At 38.1% G+C, this 22,319-nt stretch overlaps 1 protein-coding gene across 3 annotated transcripts in view; it reads right to left on the bottom strand.

Annotated features, from left to right (window-relative positions):
* ARMC3 (armadillo repeat containing 3) overlaps positions 1-20,601 on the bottom strand; it is a gene marked incomplete at both ends in the record, with an annotated part of 98,795 nt that extends 78,194 nt beyond the window's left edge. For all 3 annotated transcript variants that reach the window (XM_082649051.1, XM_082649052.1, XM_082649053.1), the window contains 3 exons: positions 5,424-5,549; positions 12,157-12,274; positions 20,554-20,601. In XM_082649051.1, the coding sequence (XP_082505177.1) occupies positions 5,424-5,549; positions 12,157-12,274; positions 20,554-20,601 (292 nt within the window). The remainder of the gene's footprint in view (positions 1-5,423; positions 5,550-12,156; positions 12,275-20,553) is intronic.
* Positions 20,602-22,319: the final 1,718 nt, after the last annotated feature.

Genomic DNA, 22,319 nt, shown 5'->3' with positions numbered 1-22,319 from the left:
AGCTTCAGGATTGTAGTTCCCATGCCATCTGTTTTAAGTGCATTCCTTTTTTAAAAAAGTTATTTTATTGAAGTATAGTTGACTTACAATGTTATGTTCGTTTCTGCTGCACAGCAAAGTGATTCAGTTACACAAATATATACGTATTTTTTTCCATTATGGTTTATTACAAGATATTGAATACAGTTCCCTGTGCTATACAGTTGGACCTTGTTGTTTAGCCATTCTATACATAATAGTCGGCATCTGCTAATCCCAAACTCTCAATCCATCCCTCTCCCACCCCCATCCCCCTTGGCAACCACAAGACTGTTCTCTATGTCTGGGAGTGTGTTTCTGTTTCATAGATAAGTTCATTTGTGTCATATTTTAGATTCCTCATGTAAGTGGAGTCATATGATATTTGTCTTTCTCTTTCTGAATTACTTCCCTTAGTATGATAATCTCTAAGACTCCACACAAAAAACTACTAGAATTAAGCGATAAGTGAATTCAGCAAGGTAGCAGGATACAAGATTAACATACAGTAATTGTTGCATTTCTTTACACGAACAATGAAATATTAGAAAGGGAATGTAAAAAAAAAAAATCCATTTTAAAATCGCATCCAAAAAATAAAGTACTTAGGAATAAACTTGACCAAGGAGGTGAAAGACTTATATGCTGAGAACTATAAAACACTAATAAAAGAAACTGAAGATGATTCAACGAAATGGAGACACTTCCCTGGTCGCTCAGTGGTTAAGAATCCTCCTGCCAATGCAGGGGACACGGGTTCGATCCCTGCTCTGGGAAGATCCCACATGCCGTGGAGCAACGAAGCCCGTGTGCCACAACTATTGAGCCTGCATGCCACAACTACTGATGCCCATGCTCCTAGAGCCCATGCTTCACAACAAGAGAAGCCACTGCAACGAGAAAAGCCTGCGCACAACGAAGAGTAGCCCCTGCTTGCCACAACTAGAGAGAAAGCCTGCGTGCAGCAAAGATGACCCCCCAAAATAAATAAATAAATTTTAAAAAAAGAAATGGGGCTTCCCTGGTGGCGCAGTGGTTGAGGGTCCGCCTGCCGATGCAGGGGATGCGGGTTCGTGTCCCGGTCCGGGAGGATCCCACATGCCGTGGAGCGGCTGGGCCCGTGAGCCATGGCCGCTGAGCCTGCGCGTCCGGAGCCTGTGCTCCGCAATGGGAGAGGCCACAACAGTGAGAGGCCCGGGTACCGCAAAAAAAAAAAAAAAAAGGAAAGATATCCCATGCTCTTGGATTAATTCTTATTTACAGTTTTTTTGTTGCATAATATTGACCACCTAATTTACTCTTGATCTTGTATACTCTTTTACATCAACCTTTTCCTAAGATGGCAAGCTCTTCAGATTGCCTCAATCAGGCCTTTAAGCCACAGAACGGTACTGATCCGTGGCCTGTTAGGAACTGGGCTGCACAGCAGGAGGTGAGAGGAGGGTGAGCGAAGCTTCATCTGTATTTACAGCCGCTCCCCATCGTTCACATTACTGCCTGAGCTCTGCCTCCTGACAGCATTATGGTGAGTTGTATAATTATTTCATTATATATTACAATGTAATAATAATAGAAATAAAGTACACAATAAATGTAATGCACTTGAATCATCCCAAAACCATCCCCTGACCTCCCCGCCAGCCCCCCAACCTGGTCTGTGGAAAAACTGTCTTCCACGAAACCGGTCCCTGGGGCCAAAAAGGTTGGGGACTGCTGCCTTAAGTAATGTAATGTCTGGGCTTCCAAGGCTACTTCTCCTCACGAGGATCCTAATGAACTCTCTCTTTAGCTGAACCCTCTTCATTAAATGAGTCTCTGTTGTATGGCCTCATTGAACTAAATACAAACTGGAAGGTGAAAGAAGATAGCAGCTTCTGTTTTTGTTTTTTTTTTTTTGCGGTACACGGGCCTCTCACTGTTGAGAGGGCCCAGCCGCTCCACGGCATGTGGGATCTTCCTGGACCGGGGCATGAACCCGTGTCCCCTGCATCGGCAGGCGGACTCTCAACCACTGCGCCACCAGGGAAGCCCCAGGAGCTCCTGGTTGATAAAAAGGTTTAACAAAGTAATTTAAATTACTATCTTGAATGACCCAAGCATGGCACAAACACATAGCTCAATCACTCTAGAAAAAAAAAAATTTATTTGCAACTGCAAAAGGGAAAAGATGGTTCTCATAGCAATCCTTTAGCACCTGGAATGTTGGAACATTCTGTTGGTTCATCCACTATGAGCATAGTGGTGGAAAACCGTACGAAAATACAAATTTCTGAAGAAGCATCAGTTATTTTAAGACTGTCCAAAGATGATGATTTAACCATGCAGGTTCAGAGGTGCATTTATTTACATACTGGTCTGGAAACATGACTTTGCACTTAGGTCAAAAGACTTGTTGCTTATTTTTTATTCCAAGTTTCCTTGGACATGTATGAAAAGTGAAGCACTAGCTATTGTATTGGCTCTCTTACCAAAAAAGGAGCTCTGCAAGCAGTTGAGGATGCCATGTGTTTTATCCATGTCATCAGATAGTTCAAATAGAAAATCAGGTAAGTTAATCCCAATAATGGTTTGATTTTTTTCACCCACTTCACAGAATCAAAAGAAGGTCCTTACAAGTTCATGCAGTATACTTGAGACCCAGGCACTCAGTGGAGACCTTGAAGACAGCAAAGGTCTTTCCATGGTTAAGCTTTACAGTTGCAGACTGCACTGGTTCTAGAGCTGGTTACAGCCCAGCCAGCCAGCTTACAGACTGTGGTTTGACGGGTCTAAGGGAGCCATCTCATTTAGCACCCAAATGTAACAGTATTCTTTACATTTGGGGGCCACAGACTCCTTTAGAAACTCATGAAATTCAACTTAAAAACCTACTTAGAAAAATTTGCAAACAAATTGTAGGGTTTCACAGATGATAAACTTGTATATATTAGAAGATGAAAATACAAAATAAAATGAATAACAGAAATTAACATAAAAAGGGAAAAAATCACAGAGACCTAGATATTAAATTGAAAATACAAATGTAAACAGGAAATTATAACTCTCCTTTCTAAATCATTTAGAAGGAGAATCTGACTTAGCATGGACACTAATGTTAAGGATCGTAAAAGATTTTAGTGAACAGAAGGTCTACTGAACTATGAGTCAGAGAGTAAAGTTGTAATTTAGCTCTCATCTCAGTTCTGCTACTAGCCACCTGAATGACTTTGGGCAAGGAACCCAATCCTTCAAGGGATCTTTCTTATGTTTAAGGAGTTGGGGCTTCCCTGGTGGCGCAGTGGTTGAGAGTCCGCCTGCCGATGCAGGGGACACGGGTTCGTGCCCCGGTCCGGGAAGATCCCACATGCCGTGGAGCGGCTGGGCCCGTGAGCCATGGCCGCTGAGCCTGCGCGTCCGGAGCCTGTGCTCCGCAATGGGAGAGGCCACAACAGTGAGAGGCCCGCGTACCGCAAAAAAAAAAAAAAAAAAAAAAAAGGGAGTTTGACTTCCCTGGTGGTGCAGTAGTTAAGAATCCACCTGCCCATGCTGGGGACACAGGTTCGAGCCCTGGTCTGGGAAGATCCCACATGCCGCAGAGCAACCAAGCCCGTGCGCCACCACTACTGAGCCTGCGCTCCAGAGCCTGCGAGCCACAACTACTGAGCCCACATGCCACAAGTACTGAAGCCCGTGCGCCTAGAGCCCGTGCTCTGCAACAAGAGAAGCCACCGCAATGAGAAGCACGTGCACCGCAACAAAGAATAGCCCACGTTCGCCACAACTAGAGAAAGCCTGCGTGCAGCAACGAAGACCCAACACAGCCAAAAATAAATTAATTAATTAAAATAAATAAAATAAAATAAGGAGTTGCACATGGGGTGTTACAAAGCACCTTTGGTTTTCAAACTCTGTGGTATGCATGCAGAATAAAACGGAACAAATTTAAATATTTTCCCTGTTTTGGTTATAAATAATTCTATATGGCACATTCAATATGGCAGAATTAGTCTACAGACAACCCGAGACAGATTTATGAAAGCCCCACAATACGAATGATTACTACTTTATTTTAACTTCTCTGTGCCTCAGTCACCTCATATGTAAAGGAAATAATAGCACCAACCTCATTAAGCGATTTAATATATAAATACTATTACGACAGTGCCTGGCACATTGTAAGTACTTTGTAAGTGTTGACCAATGTTATTGTAATCTACATTGGTGGAATATCCACTGCCCACTGACTGTCCTCATCCTGCCGTCCTTCCCGGAAATACTCCCAGAGCCCCCGCCTTGTAGCACAGCCACTGCTAGGGCCCCTGGAGTTTCCACCAGAAACCCTTCCACTAACTGCAAAGTGCCCCCGCCAACCCCATAACACTGCAGGTACTGTTCACGTGGTCTCCGCAGCTGAGGCTGTGATGCCACAGATGCCAGAGAAGGCTCTCCTTCCCCTCCCTTCCCCCTTCCTCCACTCATAACTGTCTCTGAAGACACCAAGGCCACAGTCCCTGCTGGACACCATGGAATGAGGGGCCCCCATTGCATCACAGAGCGTCCAGGGTATGTGAGCTGGGACAGTGCAGGAAGCTGAAGGAGGAATCTGTGCTTGTGTGTTTGCTGAGACCATGGTAAAAAGGAGAAGGTAGGATGATTTTAGCCACGTGCCATGATAGAGACATGTTTATTCCTATGAGCCCAAGTTTCATGACAGAATTCAGTCTCCACCAAGAAAGTCATTTTTTATTATAAATAACAAGGCTTTTGTTGTCCAACTCGAAAATCTACCACCGTAACATGAAAATGACTTACAAACGGAAAACACGTCCTGTTCACTAGTCAGGGACTGCCTGTATTGCATGGTTTTAGTCAAACTGATATTCTAATAGAAGTGACAGCATATTTTAAGTAATACTGTTATTCCACCATATTAAATATGTGAAAATAGTAAAGCAAGTAATAGGTCTGATTTAAGGAGTAAATACATATCTAAATTTATGTTTGGCAAAATATAGCTTGCAGCTTCAAAAAATAAGTGTATCAAAACTTCTTACTCTGGGCTTGTTACAATGAAATACACATGAAGTGTAACTTACACAGGCAGACATTCAAATTACACTATCCTAACTCAAGAAAAAAACTATTTTAATTTTAAGAGACAATGATTGTTCTAACTTGTAAGACTGGAATATACTACATCACCAACTCTGAGAGTTTTTCCATGGATATATGTGCACATATTTTTATATTTAAAAATATCACTTAAAATATGAAATCATACATTTGTTGCACATTACACTTATTTAACTTTCTTGTTGACATTAAAGTCAGCTTAAATAAAATTAAAACGAGTCCCTTAAGGTTAAATTTAAAAGTATAATGCATCATGTGAGATTATTTGATTAGTTTTAAAAGCAGATACTTACTATTAGAAGCCAGAATTCCAAATATCATAGTAGCGTTTCTTCTCACAATTTTGTCTTCGTGGTTGAGCAGCTTAGTTAACGGTTCCACAGCTCCAAGTTCAAGGAGGGTTGCTTTATTTTCTTCACCTAACATCACAGGTAAAATAAAATCAGACATGGATAGCAATCTCATCAAAGTTCTTCTTTGTCATTCCAATATCTTATTTGTCTTTCACATTCCTCTGCTTCCACACGTATTTCTCTCAGAATAAACCTTAGAGCTCAGGTATCCTGGACTTGCTACTCTCCCTTCCCTGGATGTTTACAAAGCTGGCTTCCTCATTTGGTTCTTAGCTCACACTGAACCTCCCGAGGGGTCTCTTCTGATCACCCTACCTAATGTCATCACTACATCCCAGTCTTTCTGATATCTCTTTATGCTGCTTTATTTCCTTCATACCACTCAACGATCTCCGTGCATTGTTCGCTTACACCCCTGTTACTTAACTTTCCATGAAGACAGATACCCTTTCTGTTCTATTCTCTTATAACGTCGTGCCTAACACAGTGCCAGGCATGTAATGGAAACTCAATAATACTTACTTGCATAATTAATTATAAAAATTAACACACAGAGTCCCCTCTTCAAATTCAAGTGTGGTGGAGTTTAGGGTGCTCATTTTTCACCCAGTGGATTTGCCTGCAGCCAGCGTGGAGGCACACACACAAAGCAGAGCCACCGGGGTTACTGGGATTCCTTAGCTGTGGCAAGAAGCCCCAGAACCAGAAGGTCAGTGAAGGCCAGCATCTGGCCTAACTGTAAAAGCAGTTTATCCCTACCCCAATAAGTGGGATATCATTCTGCAAAGTCTGGAATAATATTTAGGTCCTGATTAACTTCAGCTTTTCAATTTCACCAGCTATGAAAATGCAAATTTCATTTTCAAAATTGAGTAAAATAAAGTCTTTTAAACATTTTTGCCTCAGTTTTCTTTTAAAATTAAAATATTTTATACTTGAAGTTATAGGTTCATTCTGATAACTCAGTTCTCTGAACACAGACTTGTACCTTCCTATAGCCTGTGGAACTGCCCTGTATCTAAATGATTAAATCTGTCACTTGATAAGAATATGCTGAAATATGCATTATTGACTATTACAAACGTCCTTCTCAAACCTTCCATAATGTTTGCATTTTATTGGGGTTCTAAAAGTGAATTTCTTAGATGAAAATATTTTGTCAAATAAATTTTTTTTTTTTTTTTTTTTGCTGCGCCACGCAGCATGTGGGATCTTAGTTCCCTGATCAGGGATGGAACCCTCGCCCCCTACATTGGAAGAACGGAGTCTTAACCACTGGACCGCCAGGGAAGTCCCAAATTTTAATTTAAGGATAAATTTTAGGATACTTAAATAAATGGTGGCTTCATAGAATCAATAGAGAAATATTCCATCTTTTTCAATTTTCTAAAAGAGTTTGTGTACAACTGGTATTATTTCTTCCATAAGTGTATGGCAGAGTTCAGCAGTGAAAACATCTGGACCTAAAGTATTCTTTGTGAGATTTTTAAATTACAAATTTCCATTTTTGTAATAGATAAGGGGCTATTCAGGCTATCTATTTTTCTTTAATGAGCTTTGAGAGTTTGTGTCTTAAAATGAATTTGCCCAATTCATCTAAGTTGTAGAATTTATTGGCATTAAATTGTTCATAACATTTAGATTATCCTTTTAATATCTGTAGGAGCTATAGTGATGTTCTTATTCCTCATATCAATAATTTGTCTTCTCTCTTTTTACTTATCAATCTGGCTAGACATTTTCATTTCACTGCTTTTGTCCACTGTTTTTCTGTTTTCTGTTTCATTGATTTTTTGCTCAGGTGTATATTATATCCATATTACTGATGCCTGGGTTTAATTAGCTCTTGTTTTTCTATTTTCTTAAAGTGGAAGCTCAGGTCATTGACTTGAGAGATGTTCTTGTTTTCTAACAGGCACTTGGTGCAATAAATTTCTCTCTAAATACTCTTTTAGTAGCATCCTACAAGTTTTTATATGCTGTGTTTTCATTTTTAATTTGGATTTTCCTTCTGATTTCTACTTTCACTCACAGGTTATTTATTAATTATTATTTTTTTAAAAAATTTATTTATTTTTGGCTGTGTTGGGTCTTCGTTGCTGCACGCGGGCTTTCTCTAGTTGCAGTGAGCGGGGTTTACCCTTCATTGCAGTGCATGGGCTTCTCATTGCGGTGGCTTCTCTCGTTGTGGAGCACGGGCTCTAGGCGTGCGGGCTTTAGTAGTTGTGGCATGCGGGCTCAGTAGTTGTGGCTCATGGGCTCTAGAGCACAGGCTCAGCAGTTGTGGCGCACAGGCTTAGTTGCTCCACAGCATGTGGGATCTTCCCGGACCAGGGATCGAACTCATGTACCCTGCATTGGCAGGCGGATTCTCAACCACTGCGCCACCACGGAAGCCCTTACTCGCAGGTTATTTAGAAGTGTGTTATTTGCTTTCCGACTATTTAGTGATTGTCCAGAGTTCTTTGTGTTATTGATTTTTAATTTAATTCTAATGTGGAATAGCATATATTTTGTATGACTGGAATTCTTTTAAATTTATTAAAACTTGTGTTATGGCCCAGAATATAATCCATTTTGATAAATGTCCTGTATGCACTTGAAAAGTGCTGCTGTTCTTGGAGTGTTCTATAAATATAAATTAGGTTAAATTAATTTATATTGCTGTTCAAATCTTCTATATCCTTACAGATTTACTGTCTACTGGTTCTTTCATTTATTGAGAGAAGAGTATCAAAATCCTCAGCTATAATTGTAGATGTCTATTTCTCCTTGCATTTCTAGCTTCATGTAATCTGAAAGTCTGATATTAAGTACATTAATTGTTTAGGATTTTTCATAGCATCTTGATTAATTGACCCCTTTATTATTATTATAAGATGGCCATGTTTATCTCTGGTACCACTCCTTTTTTTGTCTATTTTTGTGATATTGATATGGCTATTTCAGCTTTCTTTTGATTAGTGCTAGCATAGGATATCCTTTTTCATCCTTTTACTTTCAAGTTATTTGTGTCATTATATTCTAAGTGCATTTCTTGAAGGCATCATGCAGTTTGGTCTTGCTTTTTTCCTAATAAAACACTCTCTCCCTGTTAATTGATGTATCCAGACCATTTACATTTAATTTGATTATTGATGTGGTTAGGTTTAAATATACCATCTTGTTACTTATTTCTTATGTGTCTCGTTGTTTTTCTTTTCTTCATTTCTGCCTTCTTTGTATGAATTGAATTTTTTATGATTCCATTTTGTTCCTTTGTTGGCTTATTTGATATCATTGCTTTGTTATTTTTGTGGTTGCATTAGGGTCTGTAGTGTATGTCTTAGCACAGTCTTCTTTCAAGTGGTAGTATACTACTTCACATATAGTACACTTACAATAGTATACTTCCATTTTTCACCTCTCTACCTTGGTTCTGTTGTCATATATCTTACTTTTACATGTTTCAGACTACACAATATATGATTATTAGTTTTGTTTAAAATAACCAATTTGCTTTTTAAGTGATTTAAATAATAAGCAAAAAAAACCCTTATATGTTACCATTTATAGTGTTCTGTATTTATTCTTTTGTGTAGATCCATATTTCCATCTGGTGCCATTTTCTTTCTGCCTGAAGGACCTACTTAATATAATTAGTAGTGCGGGTCTGCTTGCAATGAACTATTTCAGTTTTTGAATGTTTGAAAAAGACTTTATTTCACTTATGTTTCTGAAAGATATTTTTGAAGGGTGTAGAAATCTAGGTTGAAAGTTTTGGGGTTTTTTCCGGTACTTTTTTTTTTTTAACTTTTACTGTAATATAGTTGATTTACAATGTTGTGTTAGTTTCAGGTGCACAGAAAAGTGATTCAGTTTAAAGATATTGCTCCACTGACTTCTTGTTTGCATCATTTGTGATAATAAATCTGTTGTCATCCTTATTTTTGTCACCCTGAATGTAACATTTTTTTCCTCTGGATGCTTTTAAGATTTTCTCTTTATCAGTCTTTTCAAGAAATTTGATTATAATGTGCCTTGTAGTTCTCTTCATATTCATTGTGCTTCAGTTTCGTTAAGCTTCTTGGATCTGGGGGCTTCGAGTTTTCATCAAATGGGGGGAAATTTTAACCATTATTTTCTGAAATACTTATTCTGTTCCTCACTCCTTTATTCAGAGACTCAAGTTACACATACATTGGGTCAGTTTTGATTTACAAATTGAATTATATCCTCATTATGCATTGTATTTTCCTGCTTTTTGTCACACCTGGTAATTTTTTACTGGGTGCCAGACATAGTGAATTTTACCTAGTTGGGCAATGGATATTGTTGTTACCTTGAAGTTTGTTCTGGGACACAGTTATCTGGAGAAAGTTTGATCCTTTCAGGTTTGCTTTTAAAATATTTATTTGATAGTACTAGAACAGGGCTCAATCTAGGCCTAATTGTTTCTAACTATTGAGGCAAGACCCTTCTGTGTACTTGCACAATTCTCCATGAATCTTGAGGTTTTGCAGTCTGGCTGATGCGAACAGGCACTACTTCTGACCCTGTGTGAGCACTAGGCACTGTTACCTCTGATCCTGTTGGGTGCTTTGTCTGACTTCAAGTAGTCCCCACACATACACATGTGGATCAAGCTGAACACTTGAGTGGGAGCCTTTACAGCCCTCCTGAGTTCTCTCTCTGTGCAACTCTTTCCTCTCTGTTACTCTGTCCTGAAAACTTGCTGCCTTCATCTTCCTGGATTTTCAGGTCTATCGTCTCAACTCAGAGAGTCCACCAGGCTCTGCACAGGTTACCCCTTCCTGGGCTGTGGCCTGGAAACTCTCTGAAATCAATAGGCTGGGGCAATCAGATGGCTAATTTCCTTTGTTTCCTGTTTCTCAATGGCCTGATATTCAGTGTGTTGCCAACTCTTATTTCATATATTTTTCTGGTTTCTTACTTGTTCTGGTAAGGAGGTTAAATCTGGCCCCTTACTTCATCTTGGCAAGAAGGCAAAGTCCCATCATTTAACTTAAGAAAATATTTCAGAAAATACTGCTAGTACTGAACATGAGACTTACAATATAAAAAGAGATGACATGTGATGACTCTGTGCTATAGATGCATGATCCAATATCTCCCTGAAATTTGACCCAGTATTCTACACAATCTACTCATGAACCATACCTTCCAGAACCACTCTGGTTTTTATCAGAATTCCCAATGATGACTAGAGTGAGGTGATGGTGATGACTAGCCAGGTGAGTATTTTACCATTTGCTAATTGAATGATTTGTTGTTCTCTCATGTAAGTCCCCCAAACAATGTTTTTTTTTTTTAACATCTTTATTGGGGTATAATTGCTTTACAATGGTGTGTTAGTTTCTGCTTTATAACAAAGTGAATCAGTTATACATATACATATGTTCCCATATCTCTTCCCTCTTGCATCTCCCTCCCTCCCACCCTCCCTATCCCACCCCTCCAGGCGGTCCAAACAATGTTTTAAAGTACCATTTCTTTAAAATCAAATTGCTCCCATTTTAGTTTAAAAAGGTTTTGTTAAAAATACCAAGCTACACTAAACTCTTCAAATATTTCCAATTTCAATGTTACACAGTATAATAAAAGTCTGATTTTATCACCACTTGGAATGAACTAAAATGTAACTATCTCTTATGTTTGTAAATCCTCTATGAACAAGTCTTTCAACAGAATCTAATTTGTAACATTTACAACATTTTAGTAAACTTTATATTTTACAACAGTTTTAGTTTTACAGAAAAATTTCAAAGATAACACAGATACTTCCCATGTGTCCCACACCCAGTTTCCCATTATTTTACATTTTACATTAGTAGGGACATTTGATGCAGTTAATGAACCAAATTAGCTATGACAGTTTTGAGAGTACTGGTGAGGTAATTGGAGGATGTCCCTGAATTGGAATTTGTTTTATTTTTTTTTAAAATCATATTTAGACTGGGGCTATAGGTTTTGGGGAAAATAACATAGAAATGCCATTTTCATTATGTCATGTCAAGGGCATTTATTATCAAATGACTTATCTCTGTTGATGTTGATTTCGATCACCTGGCAGAGGAAGTGTTTGTCAGGTTTCTCTGCTACAAACTTACTCTTTTCCCCCTGTGTCCATCTTGCACTCTTTGGAAAAATGTCACTATGCACAGCCCCTAAAGAATAGAAGTTGCATCCCACCTCCTCAAGGGCAGAGTATCTGCATAAATTGGGATCCTTCTGCATTGGAGATTTGTCTTTTCTCTCCCATTTATTTACTTATTCAATCATTTATTTGTCTGTATAGACTTATGGATATTTATTTTCTTCTTTAATATAAATTATCGGGCTATAAATCCAATACTTTGTTTATTTTGTTGCTCAAATTATTCCAGCCTTGATCCTTAGGAGCTCTTTCAGCTCCTGTGACATTTACAGTTTTTTAAACTGCAATAAAGCCTTCAAAATGACTCTTCTACCCATTGACTAAATTGCTCCTTAAGACTGGGTTAGGCACATAGGGAGATATATTACTTTCAGGTGATGCATTAAATGATATACTGATTGAAAGAATTCATCAGACAGGAAGTAAGTTAAAGACTGGAGAGAAAAGTGCCCATTATGTAGCAAGTATTTTTAAGAAACTAATGAAATAGAAAGATAAACTGAAAAAAATCCAAACCTTTTAAAGCAAATCTATAAATGGCTTCACATGCTTTAGCCAAAATTTCTTCTTCTGGAGAATTAAGCATTAACACCACGGTTGCTGCTTTTTTGCTTTCAATTGTTAAGGGATCAAACTAGAATTCAAAGAGAAAAATATCAGAGCCACATACAAGCTTTAAAAGCACATAAAACATGAGTGGTGTGTTGAAACTTAAAGAGAGCATAGTCTTACAAAAAGGATGTGGTCACTGCCCACAAAGTGCACTGTAAAATTTTTATTTAAAAACTATCACAGTTGTCAACATTGGCGGCTTTGGAATTCCTGGAGTATGGAGGGAAGAGCAAAGTATTTTGGAATCCGGCAGGTGTAGTCTCTCATTTTAGCCATGGGGAACCAAACTAGTTACTTAAGCTGTTAGAATTTCAGTTTCCTTCTCTGAATAACGGGTATAATAATACCTATTGCAAAGGATTAAGGAGCGGATTAGAGATCATGTATGTAAATCACTTAGCACATTGTCCGGCACATAATAGATGCTCATTAAATAACATATATTAGTATAGTTCTTAGCCAATACACAAGAATCCTTGAGAACCTGTATGTATTAGATGCCCTGACAGTCTCAGTGATCAGTACTTGCTTTCTAACCACTACACCCTCTCTTGAAAAGCAGGAATTACATATGTGAAATAACTAAAAAGCAAAAGATAACAGCATATCACAAAATGTAAAACTGGATAAAATCTGGAACAGGGGAAAAGGTAATATAGTATAAAGAAAAAGTATAGGACTCTAAGAAGTCCTGTACCTTGCTGTGAGATCCTGAGAATTCATGTGGAGCTGAAATGAACAATAACAAATGCATGACCCCCGTGGGTTTTGTTTGGTCAAGGAGAAAACAAATTATTACACTATTTTTCTTCCATTTCCAGAGACCATGGAGGAGGAGGTTCTGCTTATGTTAAAGGAAAAAAAAATTGAATTTCAAAGCTTTACCTGGTTCTTTGTGTTGGCCCTTTCTAAATGGACATCTTAATGTGTTTTGAGACATAGCAAAAATTGATGTTCAGTTTTGGGTAGAGGATGGAGAGATAGATTATTCTGAATAAGGAGATATAACTGTGTGAGGTTAAAAGAGTAAAGATAGAGAAGATGGCAGTAAGCAATGACCCGAAAGGATGTGGCTGGGATAAAAATACCTCTTGGAGGGAAAATGGCTGTTGGATTTTAGGACAGCATTATCTAACATCCAAATTGAAGCTGTTGTTTGTGCATGTCTAGCTCTGTACTAGAAGCTGAAAGAGTTATCAAAGTCTCAAGCCTCTTAGACTCTTTGGGAGACAATTCATCAGTAAAAGTCTGCCATATGCACCAGGCTTGCTGCACTTACGGGTTCCAGTGACATGAACCAGTGAGAAAAAACGGCCTCTAGAAGAGCCTAGAGCAATGGCTAGGATGCTGTCTGCAACGCTGACCAGGAGAGCATAAGGGCCTGGAAATTCAGAGAAATTTTAAGGAAGAACTATTAAAAGTACCCGGTGATTGAGGCTTGAGAAACATCTTAGATAGGCATTAAAGGGTAGCCCCAGAATGCCAGAGCACTTGGAGTCATCACTAGCTCACTAACCGCATCTTTTTTAATCTGAAAAATTAGGGAGTTGGATTATATCTCTCAGATCTCTTCTAGATGTAAAATTCTAGGATACTATGAAGTACAAAAACGTATGGCAGAGACAATAAATGTTGTGATGCGGAAGGGGGAATTAATTTGAACTGGGATAAATGGAGAAAGGTCCGCAGTGGTGGTAGAATTTTAGATGTGATTTGAAGAATGGATACAATGGGGTAGGCTGAGATAAGGAGGAAGGATATTCAAATGGGAAAAATGACACCAGGAAGGTTTAAAATGGGAATGAATGCTGCATTTATGGTGGATAAAATAGGAGTTTGACTGAATAGAAAATATGTAATAGGAAGCAGAATATTACTGAAAAATAAGGAAAGATGAGGCCTCAGCAAGTGACCTAGACCTTCCCTTCACCAGCCCTCTATTGAGGATAATCAACAGAGTTCAGAGGAAAGGATTGTGACTCTAGAAATTTATACCTTGCTAAGTTATCATTCATACGTGAAAAAGACATGTTCAGGCATTCACAAACTCAACAAGTATATCAACTGTACACGTAAACAAATTACTTGGCAAATACTTAAGCCAAGATTGGGGAGGACAAAATATAAACACAGTAGTGGTGGATCAATAAATTGATAAATTGATATTTAAACTGGATGATAATGATGGTCTGAATCACAGTGTAATTCTTAAGAAGGGATTTCTGAAGTAATGACGACATAATAAGGAAAAAAGTTAATAATGATTTGGAATTAAAATTCTAGATTTTTTCAACAAAACTCAGGTAAAATTTCATTGATCTTATCATTACCTGAATTACATTATTTGTTAATTGACTGTTTCCGCCACTAGAATGTAAGTTGCCTTGAGGCCTGATCTATATGCCCAGGATGTAAAGGAATACTTGGCATATAGTATGTACTCAATATTTGTCCAGTAAATGAATGACTTTCTTCAGACAAAAGACTGTTATTTCTCTATCTCCACTACCTAGAACAATACCCAATATATGGAAATCCTCAATAAATGTCTATAAAGAAATATATTAAAGTGCCTCTGGAAACTTCTTTTTTTATATTTGTGGCCTTGAAGTGCCTTAACTGTTGTACTGTCTGTTGATGCCAGAAAAGAAGATTCCAAATCTGAGGTTCACGGAGCCATCAGTGGGCTCCAGGGACAGCTTGTCTCTCTGAAATTATGTGCAGAAATTTTGGTGTGCATTCTACAGGGAGAGAGTCCACAGTCACCATCCTACCCTTGTAAGGCCCCCAACCCACCACCAAACCCTTGAGAATCAAAGCCTTAGATCACCTTTTCCACTTAAGTCAGTTTCCCTAGCATCCTGGCTGGTTACCTTTCCTTCCATTTTAGAACTTCCACTTCAGAGACGTCTGATATTTCAGTATTTTTAAAGCTGATTTTACTAGCACGTGAATGAAAAAACTATGTTGAAGCATAGATTTCTCGTGATCTCCACAGAATGGCTACAATTCTCAAAGGAGCAGGGTAGGTGGAAATACATTTAAATATCTTTTAATGCTCCTTCAGTGGTTCAGAAAACACTTCAGTATTTTGCCATATCTTCTGGTCATCCTTAAGAAAAAGGTGATGGGGGTACAAGAAGCTTAAGAGGAACTTTGAGACCGTGAGAGTTACCACTGTAAGGGCTGTCAAAGGAGGAGAAATACCAGTGTTTGGCAGACAGTGGAGAAACTTGGCATGACATGTGTTTCTCCTACAGAGCCTGTGGTATTATAGTAATTTTTTATTAAAAAGGGCGCCGAGAATAAAATGATAGCTATAACAGAATGCCACATGACTAAATATATAATCCTGTGCTGTAATTACAGATTCCATCTGCTTTCCCATGAAGAACTCATAGTCAGTCACCAACAAGCTGGTTGTGAAATTATAATTTCGTGCTCTGTACTGAATAAACGATGAACTAAAATTATTTACAAAGAGAATGAAAGAAAGGGGAAGCGTTTTGGCTAAGCTTTGAGTTTTAAACCCAGTCAATTAGAGAAGCCATAGACTTGTAGAGATGCTTTTCTACCTCTGTTAAGGAAATAAGACTATTAGGATAAGGCTGCCCAACAGAACTGCGATGAAATGTTCCGACCCTGCATTGTCCAGTGCGGCAGGCACAGGCCCCATGTGGCTCCTGAGCACTCGAAGTGTAACTGATGAGACTGAGGAACGGAATTTTTCCCTTTATTTTTTATTGTTGATTTTAATTAATACAATTTTAGTTATTTTAAATGTAAATAACCACATGTGGCCAGTGGCTACTGTATACATAGACAGCACCAGTCTAAAGGAACATACAATTATAAAGCTGAACTCAGTGAAAAGAGATGAATCATGAGTTGAGTGATTTTTATGCTGCCGTTAAGTGCAAATAAAAGGCTTTTTTGATTTCTGCTGGAATGTGTTTACCAAGTCAGTGGTCTCCAATCACGAGAAGCCAATTGCACAGGAAAAGGGAGACAGATAAACAGAAGGAAGTAGACTGCACCACTCGAGCATGGACTTTTAGTACAGACTCTCTAGACAGCACTTAAAATCTGCAAAAGGGTAAAGGTTAAAATGAAAACCGCTAAAATGGCCTTTCATTTGCTTTACAACCTGAATCAAAATAGCAAATCTTTAGAGCAAGGTGAGCAAGCCGATATTTATTCATACAGTTTTGTATATGTACGTTATTTATACATACATCTGTGATAAGGGAGAAAGATAGGAAAATAAAGTCCCTAAGAGGCTTCATTCCTAGAAAAAAAGTCTATGGCAGTTTTGGCAGTCTATGACAGAGTTAAAGGTTGAGTTCTGAGGCTGATGAAAAGGGTCCAGAAAAACAAGACCCTGGGGACATCCCACTCTTCCAGGGAACTGGGTTTGGTTGCCCAGGTGAGGGAGCAGTTTCCACTATTCCTCGTTCCTCTGATTCAACACCCACCATGCTGGTTCCCTGTATGCACCTAGCAGGAAGGCGTTGACCCATTAACATAAATGTTCAGTTGACTTGATACTTAACCACTAAGATTCCAAGGCCAAATCATAGTCTCTTGTGAGTTTAAATACTGTGGATTTACCCACTAAAGTTCAACTGCCTCTGAAACATAAGAGAACAAAATTTCCGTGCTCTTAAACTCGAAGACCTGACCATGAATTGTGATGGCTGTGCTCTAGGCCTCTGGGAACTTCAGTGGCCGGATGGGCTTTCACAGCCGATACCCCTGCCTCCTTGGACAGTTCACGCAAACTTCAACAGTTTTGTACAATGATGGACAGCACCCTCAACTACATCATTAATAATTATATTTACTAAGTTCTTATCTAATGCCTGGCACTGTTCTAAGCATCTTTTACATCTCTAACCTTACCCCACTGCTGTGAGTGGGTATGCAGTGGACATGATTACATCCTCATTGGGGAATACCAAGGTTAGGAGATTTGCCCCAGATCACAGATGGTGGATGATGAGGTGAGGATTCAGACTCTGACAGTATAACCCTGGAGCCCATACTCAGTTACCGAATATCATTCCTTATACCAAACATTGCCTACTAACGTTGTTTCTGTTAATAATTCTTTCGTGCAATCAGTCCACAGAAAAAGTCTGCCTTTTGTTAAAGCATCACAAACAGCCTTTCAGCCAGACTTGGAATTGATTTGGGAAAGCATAATATAGTTGTGTTGGTTATTCAAGCCATAGCTTCCCCCCATTTAGGCATCTTCTTAGCTAGTGTTCTCCTTTATGAGAAGAAACGGAGAATAATAAACCATAAATGCACACATTAGTGTATGCTTTGACAATGAGAATACTAACAAAAGCAAAGGGAGCATTTTGTTTTAACCTTATCACCAAACACTCTTTTTTTTCTGTCCCCGTTACCCATTTTAACCAGTAGATGAAAGACTAATAAAAATAAAAATCTTTGGAAACAATGTTTTAGGAGATATATAAGAAGCAAATTGCCATGACTTGACACAGAAAAGTTTATTTTCTCAAGCACTTATATATCCCTCTTTTAAATCTGGTTTTTATTTCTAATTTGTACAACAAACCTTTCACAGACTTTGAAGAGGTATACCTCGGAACAAATTCCAAGTTCAGATAGTTTAAACTGTGCTATAGTGTTTTGAAGTATTAGAATTTATAAGACAGAACAGCAGTTAGATACTTTAATACCACTCTATCAGCTTTATTAACATAAAATCAGGGCAGGGGAAGGATGGAAGGATCCTCGGGATTGTCAGAGAGCAACGGTCACTGTTACACATGCCTTTGGCTGCCCTCAAGACTGCTGTGACCCAAGGAAGCAAAAGCTAGATTTTTGTTAACTTGAGGATTGGAATTGTTTCTCAGTCCTTGATTGTGCTCCTCAAGGACTGGAGTACAGAGGACAACACCAGCAAGACATTATAAAATTATGGAGAGTGTATTAGACAAATATATCTATTGTTTACTAGTTCCTTAATTCTAATTTTAATCAGAAAGTGTTTGTCGTCAAGTACTGTGTTCATGACTCCACTTTCTGGTAGTAATAGGATGTCAATAATGCTATTTTGCAGCAAAAAGAAGGGTAATGCAAATAAGATGCAGTGAAAAATTAAAAGAATTTAGAACATTTTAGGGGTATGTCCAAAGGAGAGCAGCCAGACTGATGATCTATATCAGGAGACCACAGTGACCTTCTCTGCAAAGCTTTCCTAGACCTGGGCAGACAGGTCTTCTGTAGCCTCTGTTTCCAGCTGCATTGAAGGATCATACAGAAGTTATATAGGGATGTGTGTGTGTGTGTGTGTGTGTGTGTGTGTGTGTGTGTGTGTAGCAGAATCTAAAGAATTCGAAAGGCAACAGATCTTATTTATTGAGTGTTTTCTATGTGCCAGGCACTGTGAACTTCATATACTCTCATTGTAATCGATAGAACAACCAAAATGACTTGGACATGACAATTCTCATTTAAGAGATTAAAAAAAAAGGCTGAAATAACTTGGCCAAATTTGGCAACTTCACCAAAATAACAGTTTATGAGAGGCAGAGCTGGGACAGAGGTCACATTTGTAACCACAATGTTCCAGTGTTGTTAGGAAAATTCCTGCACTAACTTCAGATTCTTTCAAACAGTAAAATCCTGCGAGTCTTTTGACTATACACAATTTTTTCCCATTCACATTTTATTTGAAGACAACCACACCAAATGTCTGTTTCAAAATAAGTTTTTAAATTGAAAATTGAGGACATTTTCTATTTTTAACATAATCAGTAGTTCATAAACTTTAAAGAGAGACAATAAAACCCTGCTTTAATTTTTTATCATAGCTTTTTTTTTTGTAATTAGAATAGGTTCTGTATCTCCACTTTCCGTAGAACAACTACAGTTCAAGAATAGTAGTTTTTTATAAACTGATTAACTCAGTATCCCAGTAAGCATAGCAGAAACCAAAAATTGGTGAGTTTCCATTTTTTTCAGATGGGTTCTTTTTCTTTTTCTACATCTTTATTGGAGTATAATTGCTTTACAATGTTGTGTTAGTTTCTGCTGTACAAAAAGGTGAATCAGCATATGTATATATATATCCCCATATCCCCTCCCTCTTGTATCACCCTCCCATCCTCCCTATCCCACCCCTCTAGGTGGTCACAAAGCACTGAGCTGATCTCCCTGTGCTATGCGGCTGCTTCCCACTAGCTATCTGTTTTACATCTGGTAGTGTATATATGTCAGCGCTACTCTCTCACTTCATCCCAGCTTCCCCTTACCCCACCCCGTGTCCTCAAGTCCATTCTCTACGTCTGCGTCTTTATTCCTGCCCTGCCCCCAGGTTCATCAGTGCCATTTTTTTAGATTCCATATATATGCATTAGCATACGGTATTTGTTATTCTCTTTCTGACTTACCTCACTCTGTATGACAGACTCTAGGTCCATCCACCTCACTACAAATAACTCAATTTCTTTCCTCTTTATATCATAGCTTTTTAATTCAAATATTGTGATCATATTCCCATGCTATCAAATATTCAGTGACATCATTTTATCAAAATGGAATAATTTATTTAACTAAGTTTTTATTATAAAACATTTTTGTTACTTCTATAATCACTACCGCTATGGAAATAATTTTTTGTATGATCCATGCTTATTTACCATGATCACTTTAAATTATTTTACAACTTCTAGGATCACCTTGTCCCAAATGACCAACCTATTGGACATTGTTGAACCCTGCTTTTAAAAGGGAGAGACAAGGTTTTGTGTTGTGGGGAATGCATTATTCAAGCACTGGAAAGAGAAAAAGGTGATGAACACAGATTTTTCTCTCCATAGAATTGGAAAATACAGGACTTCTAATGTCCAAATAGTCATCTTAAGACAACCTCACGTACATACCTAATAGCTATAGCATAACTTCCAGTCATTTTTTAAAATTCATTTGGATAATTAACATTAATGAGAGACTGGCAAATGTAAATTTAAAGTATTTGAAAGAACAAACCAAAACTATTTGTTCATTAACTAGGCTTATAAACATGCCATCCACATACTGGAAAAGCCAATAATTACTCTCTAATTGTGCTAATCAAGTAATGACAATGTTGTAAATGTTTGTTTACATAATGTTAGATTTCTCTGACTAATCTTATCATTAGTCAGACTTTGGACTTCTGCCACCGTGCACTCATGTATATACTGGTACATGCCAAACTGTTTCAACTGTTTATTTTTAAAACTGGTTGTTAACATGCTGCTAGTATTCAAATCAGAAACTTACCACATCCTTGGGAGGGGGCTCTGATTCCTTCTTTATCTTTTTACCCATTCTGGAAAAAGATGCCACAAATGGTTAAAATGTCATTTGTACATTGTATATGCACAAATCTCTCACTTACCTGCATTCCTAGGAGGAGATGTACTTCGTCCTCTAAATTTTACCTAAAAAGAAACTAGGCAATATATGTAGAAATTATTGCACATATACAAATATGTGCAATACATATACAAATATGTTACCTACATCCCAGACTTCACAATTTTAAAGGAACTTATTGATAAGATTGTTGGGCATTTGTCCTGGCTTCCAGTTTGGAAAGAAGGAGAATACATTAATGACATAAATGACATAAATTTTACTTACATAACAGGTAATGGTTTACCATGCTTACAGCTCACTTGTGTAGGGCTTGGGAGACTAAATCTAAATTACTTTTGAGATCTGCAGGAATGTTCTGCCACAAAAGGAGGGATTTCTGTCTGCTTTCTTGCACTGATCTATCCCAAGCACCTAGAACAGGGTCTGGTACATACTGGGCATTTGACATTTATAAAAATCATTAACTCTGTTGTTCCTGGGGGTAATTATTTTCTGAATGATATCCAAGATCTACCAAGTGAACATTTGTGTCATTTTCCCATATAAAAAAATGTTTTCTCTAATGTATTCCATATAAAAAATGTTTTCTCTAATGTATTCCATAGCTCAATAAAAAAGTAATTGAGAATCTCAAAAGATGTATTCTAGGGAAACTGGGGTTACTAACTCCACCTAGGTACAGAGAACTTTCCAAGATGGTGACTGTTAAAATAACCCTAGGGCTGTCCTGGTGGCGCAGTGGTTGAGAGTCCGCCTGCCGATGCAGGGGACACGGGTTTGTGCCCCGGTCCGGGAAGATCCCACATGCCACGGAGCAGCTAGGCCCGTGAGCCATGGCCGCTGAGCCTGCGCATCCGGAGCCTATGCTCCGCAAAGGGAAAGGCCACAACGGTGAAAGGCCCGCGTACTGCAAAAAATAAATAAATAACCCTAGAAATCTTTCATGTTTTCTCCAATGAGAGTTTGTGGGGTTATGTTTGGTATTAGGGCAATCTCAGATGGTATATTCTAGTCTCAAGGTAATTACAATAGTCTCAAGAAAATTTTGGGAAGTAGGAAATCTTTGGAGAGAATCTACAATGTCAGGGTTAGTTCAGATGGCTTGCCAAGGGACAACAGCAACTCCAAGAATTGATCACATAAGTTAAAAAGCCACATGTTCATAGAAACTCATAGTGACTTCTGAAAGACATCTATTCCAGGTCCCTAACTTGAAGTCACATAAATTTCAAGATCCTTGAGGGCCTGGGCAAGCTTATGCTATGCACTACCTCATGCTATACCTAATATGTTAAAACATTAAAATACACCCACATCCCCTGTTAAATATAATTTTCATCATAAAAAAGATTTGAAATTTTGCATTTGAAATGACTCATCAGTTTGTACACCTGGAAATTCTTGCAAAATAAGAAAATTGTTTTCAAATGTAATTTTAATATTAATAAAACACTTAATATTTTTGAATTTTCTTTTCATATTTTAGACCAAATGCTTTTTTTCAGACCCCAAATATCTTTCTTTCACAGATACTTGAAAAGCACACAGATCCCAGACTTTGTGCCTATAATGTTTCAGGCAGACACACAGACTATTCTGGACAGATGAAAATCTGACCTGTGATTTCTCTAGGAAAAAGAGATTTCACAGCTCTTTATAACCAATTC

The sequence above is a fragment of the Grampus griseus genome (genome assembly GCF_964374135.1).
Source record: "Grampus griseus genome assembly, chromosome: 2".
NCBI classification, from domain to species: Eukaryota; Metazoa; Chordata; class Mammalia; order Artiodactyla; family Delphinidae; genus Grampus; species Grampus griseus.
Note: the sequence above shows the minus strand (reverse complement) of the source record. Positions and strands in the feature narration are given on the sequence as shown.